The 5,278-nt window shown below is 43.1% G+C and overlaps 1 protein-coding gene across 2 annotated transcripts; it reads left to right on the top strand.

The window, feature by feature from the left end:
• Positions 1–1,454: 1,454 nt before the first annotated feature.
• LOC121844629 (interferon gamma 1-like) lies at positions 1,455–5,278 on the top strand. 2 transcript variants are annotated; one of them, XM_042314917.1, is made up of 4 exons: positions 1,455–1,736; positions 2,150–2,209; positions 2,422–2,625; positions 4,929–5,278. In XM_042314917.1, the coding sequence occupies exons 1-4, from the start codon at positions 1,608–1,610 to the stop codon at positions 5,076–5,078; spliced, it is 543 nt and encodes a 180-aa protein (XP_042170851.1). In that variant the 5' UTR covers positions 1,455–1,607; the 3' UTR covers positions 5,079–5,278. The 2 variants fall into 2 exon arrangements, with proteins under 2 accessions (XP_042170851.1, XP_042170852.1); XM_042314918.1 differs by having other exon boundaries at positions 1,468–1,736; positions 2,153–2,209.

The following is a 5,278-nucleotide window of genomic DNA, read 5'->3' as shown; positions in this document are numbered from 1 at the left end:
TTAAAAATGTGTTTTTTTAATCTAGTTTCCAGTTAGGATTCTATGTTACTGAAGTGCTGTTATTTCTTAATTCTCTTAGTCTTAATAAATGGGAGTCATTTTTTATTCCTTAGTCATTTTAATAATGGATGAAGAAAGCATCCAGTTGATTTCTCTGATGTGAATTAAATTACGCTGAGTCACATTATTTCAGATTATGGTTCTGGAGCTGTAAAGGTCAGATCATTCATTTGATTGCGTCCTGAGATGAGTGTGTTGTAGGAACCTTTACTCAGATCCCGTGTTGTCATCTGACGTGTATTGGGGTTGCGCGGCCGGTCTACACAGAAACCCCAACTTGTCGTCCTTTCTGAGGTGACAGAGTGAGACCTTCAACAGAGTGTAGCTCTGAAGACGACAGTTGGAGGTTACAGGGGTGGAAATGGACTGACGATTGCAGAAGAGCATAATTAAAAAATACTACAATTTGTGAGAAAGTGATACAACTGGAAACGCCTGGGTGTCACTAGAAACGAGCAACTAGCCTAAATGAGCAAAAGTGGAACATTGTTAAATCAATCCACATTCTGTCAATATCAATACTTGTTGGAAAGTGATGCCACTGTCCCACCTTTGAAAAAGCCTGGGTGTCAATGAAAGATAGCATCAGCATCTATCTGTACTAGCATTAGCAACTAGCAACTAGCATCTACTGTAGCAACACAGAAGTTAAGAGACAGGGCTCTGTTCTCTTCATCTAGCAACACAGAAGTCAACAGACAGGGCTCTGTTCTCTTCATCTAGCAACACAGAAGTCAACAGAGGGCTCTGTTCTCTTCATCTAGCAACACAGAAGTCAACAGAGGGCTCTGTTCTCTAGCAACACAGAAGTCAACAGAGGGCTCTGTTCTCTAGCAACACAGAAGTCAACAGAGGGCTCTGTCCTCTAGCAACACAGAAGTCAACAGAGGGCTCTGTCCTCTAGCAACACAGAAGTCAACAGAGGGCTCTGTTCTCTAGCAACACAGAAGTCAACAGAGGGCTCTGTCCTCTAGCAACACAGAAGTCAACAGAGGGCTCTGTCCTCTAGCAACACAGAAGTCAACAGACAGGGCTCTGTTCTCTTCATCTAGCAACACAGAAGCCAACAGACAGGGCTCTGTTCTCTTCTAGCAACACAGAAGTCTCTGTTCTCTTCAGCAACACAGAAGTCAACAGACATGCATACCAACCTGAACTTTATTGCATCACCAAAGAACTTCCCCAGAATGTGTCAAAACTACCTGTTTCCTAGGGATTCCAACCCAAGACCCCCTGCTCTGCTGCTAAAAGCAGGTGTTAATGAGCGGCCGTGTGTTGGTGTTTGATTTAAAGGAAACTTCGCTCATTCAGAGAACCCACAACCTCACACCTCTATCGTTTCATCTCTCTCTCTGCCTCAACTATAAATACTTGTCTGTCTTAGCCTCAGCATCAGTCAGACAGACACAGAAGAACAAGACTTGGGTAGTGTCAGACACAAGGTGGTCTCGTTAAGTCAACTCAAGTCAAGGCCTTTGACTGAAGTTACCGTACACCGATTGAGGACTATTGAGCTCTGAGGGATCTTCAGCGTGACGTTGAGGGCCATGGATGTGTTATCAAGGGCTGTGATGTGTTTCTGCTTGATGGGCTGGATGACTTTAGGATGGAGTAATGCTGCTCAGTACACATCAATTAACATGAAGAGCAACATAGACAAACTGAAAGTCCACTATGTAAGTATCATACACATTATTAACTGGGTAAACAGGGGTGTCTCCTGACAGACAGACAGACAGACAGACAGACAGACAGACAGACAGACAGACAGACAGACAGACAGACAGACAGATGGAAGGACATAACAGGGAGATCTCCTTCCTAATGGGAGGCCAACAGCTCAAACACTTCCATCTGAGGTGAGCTTTAGCTTAGATGTAGCTTGGAGTTTGCACTTTTGGGACTACTCCATTGTTGCCATTGTACGTGACAAACTAAATGATGTATTTTAAGTTATTTGACCTATTTAGCCCAGGTCTGACAGACACTATACTTGTGATTAGGGGGAGAAGAGTCAATCTATATGCAATAAACTGCAGCATGTTGAAGGAGAAAAACAACTGATTGTCATCATGTCTTGTTTTTTCAGAAGATCTCCAAGGACCAGCTGTTCAACGGAAACCCTGTTTTCCCCAAGGACACGTTTGAGGTAACATATAATGTTACACATTGTTATCCCCTTCAGGCTAATATCACCAATGTGAAACTACTGCTTACCCTTGGGCTAGGCTGGAGACAAAACTACGTTTCAAGATTGTATTAAGTACTCTCTCTCTCTCTCTCTCTCTCTCTCTCTCTCTCTCTCTCTCTCTCTCTCTCCCTCCCTCCCTCCCTCCCTCCCTCCTTCCTTCCTTCCCTCAGGACAGTGAGCAGAGGGTGTTGATGAGTGTGGTTCTGGATGTGTATCTGAGTATCTTCAGCCAGATGCTGAACCAGACGGAGGACCAGGAAGTGAGGGAGAGGCTGGACCAGGTCAAGGGGAAGGTTCAGGAGACCCAGAAACACTATTTCCTGGGGAGGATACCTGAGCTGAGGACACACCTGCAGAACCTGTGGGCCATCAAGGTGAGCTTCCCTCCACAGCATCAATCAATCAATCACTCAATCAATAATTTATCGCTTTGGGCCGTCAATGTGAGCTTCCTCCACAGCATCAATCAATCAATCACTAATCAATAATTTAACCCTTTGGGCCATCACGGTGAGCTTCCCAACATGGGGAAGAAGACCACCTTACTGTAGACAGATCTGGTTTAGTCTACTTCCACACGTCTTCATTCAATCTATTATTTGTTTTGTTCCTCTGCCTGTAAATGACACAAGCCACACTCGTCTACAGTGACAAAAGTTATCAACATGCTGGCGTCCGGCTGCCACCCAGTCGAGTTCGTCCGAACTGCAGCACGTTGATGCCTTTAGTCACTGGAGACGAGTGTGGCTTGTTTGGCTTTGATTGAAGACGAGAAAAAAGTTGCAATAGTTCTGTTTGTCCATTTTGAGACTCCGTAGCCAGTAACTCAAGAAATCTGTTGTTAATTTTGACGTTTTTGCAGAGAAAATCTTTTGTAATTTTGCATCTGACTAGGATGTTTGGTGCAGTATATTACAATTGATTTTTTTTTAATGAGGATGAGTCGTGTCTCGTTCAATGACAAAAGAGAATTAATTGAAGAAGCCCTACTGGTGATCAATCACAGACGAGGGGGCGTAGACTTTGGCTACCAACTTCGACTACCGACTTCGGCTTGCCTCCCAAAAATATTGTGTGCCTGAACAGTGTCTCGCTTCCCAAGTCAGAGGCTAGTTAGAAATGTTGCTACTTCCCAGAATGCTCATTTCTATGTTGCACACTCTTAGAAAAAGGGTTCAGCTGTCCCCATAGGAGAACCCATTTTGGTTCCAGGTAGAACTATTTGGCTGTCCAAATGGGACAGAACATCCAGAACTTCCTTAGTAGTGACTTGATGAAGACAGAACATCATGACGGTAGTATAGTCTACTGTATAGACACCATCATCATGACGGTAGTATAGTCTACTGTATAGACACCATCATCATGACGGTAGTATAGTCTACTGTATAGACACAATCATCATGACGGTAGTATAGTCTACTGTATAGACACCATCATCATGACGGTAATATAGTCTACTGTATAAACACCATCATGACTGTAGTATAGTCTACTGTATAGACACCATCATCATGACTGTAGTATAGTCTACTGTATAGGCACCATCATCATGACGGTAGTATAGTCTACTGTATAGACACCATCATCATGGCTGTAGTATAGTCTACTGTATAGACACCATCATTAGCTGTAGTATAGTCTACTGTATAGACACCATCATGGCTGTAGTATAGTCTACTGTATAGACACCATCATGGCTGTAGTATAGTCTACTGTATAGACACCATCATCATGGCTGTAGTATAGTCTACTGTATAGACACCATCATGGCTGTAGTATAGTCTACTGTATAGACACCATCATGGCTGTAGTATAGTCTACTGTATAGACACCATCATCATGGCTGTAGTATAGTCTACTGTATAGACACCATCATCATAGCTGTAGTATAGTCTACTGTATAGACACCATCATGGCTGTAGTATAGTCTACTGTATAGACACCATCATGGCTGTAGTTTAGTCTACTGTATAGACACCATCATCATGACTGTAGTATAGTCTACTGTATAGACACCATCATGACTGTAGTATAGTCTACTGTATAGACACCATCATGACTGTAGTATAGTCTACTGTATAGGCACCATCATCATGACGGTAGTATAGTCTACTGTATAGACACCATCATGGCTGTAGTATAGTCTACTGTATAGACACCATCATCATAGCTGTAGTATAGTCTACTGTATAGACACCATCATGGCTGTAGTATAGTCTACTGTATAGACACCATCATGGCTGTAGTTTAGTCTACTGTATAGACACCATCATCATGACGGTAGTATAGTCTACTGTATAGACACCATCATCATAGCTGTAGTATAGTCTACTGTATAGACACCATCATGGCTGTAGTATAGTCTACTGTATAGACACCATCATGGCTGTAGTTTAGTCTACTGTATAGACACCATCATCATGGCTGTAGTATAGTCTACTGTATAGGCACCATCATCATGACGGTAGTTTAGTCTACTGTATAGACACCATCATGGCTGTAGTATAGTCTACTGTATAGACACCATCATCATGACGTATAGTCTACTGTAGGCTGTATAGTCTACTGTATATACACCATCATGGCTGTAGTATAGTCTACTGTATAGACACCATCATCATGACAAGTGATGAACTAATTACCTGATAGTTAATGCCTGTATCTTCTGTCTCAGACCAGTGACACCACAGTCCAGGGGAAGGCTCTGTCCGAGTTCATTACCATCTACGAGAAAGCCTCCAAACTGGCCCATAAGTTCCATCTAAAGAAGGACAACCGCAGGAAGAGACGGCAAGCCCAGAGGCTCAAATCACACATCATGTAGATGACCAATCGTGTCTACTGTGAAGGCTAGGTGTAGGGTGAAGATACACCTGGAAGCTGACCTTGGGTCAGTTTAGCATTTCCCACTCTAAAAGTGAAGGTTAGGATTGGGGGAGGGAGCTGATCCTAGATCTGTACCTAGGGGAACCCCCCCCAAAGCCACAGTTGAGATACATATTGAAGCTACATATTACCTTGATA

Source organism: Oncorhynchus tshawytscha, unplaced genomic scaffold, assembly GCF_018296145.1.
Source record: "Oncorhynchus tshawytscha isolate Ot180627B unplaced genomic scaffold, Otsh_v2.0 Un_contig_17898_pilon_pilon, whole genome shotgun sequence".
Taxonomy (NCBI): domain Eukaryota; kingdom Metazoa; phylum Chordata; class Actinopteri; order Salmoniformes; family Salmonidae; genus Oncorhynchus; species Oncorhynchus tshawytscha.
The sequence above is the reverse complement of the archived record's forward strand: the minus strand, read 5'-3'. Positions and strand labels throughout refer to the sequence as shown.

Coding starts and splice junctions, on each gene's coding strand:
- LOC121844629 (XM_042314917.1), top strand. CDS start 1,608: ATGGATGTGTTATCAAGGGCTGTGATGTGTTTCTGCTTGATGGGCTGG. Junction 1,737..2,149: donor ACAAACTGAAAGTCCACTAT/GTAAGTATCATA, acceptor TTGTTTTTTCAG/AAGATCTCCAAGGACCAGCT. Junction 2,626..4,928: donor AGAACCTGTGGGCCATCAAG/GTGAGCTTCCCT, acceptor CTTCTGTCTCAG/ACCAGTGACACCACAGTCCA.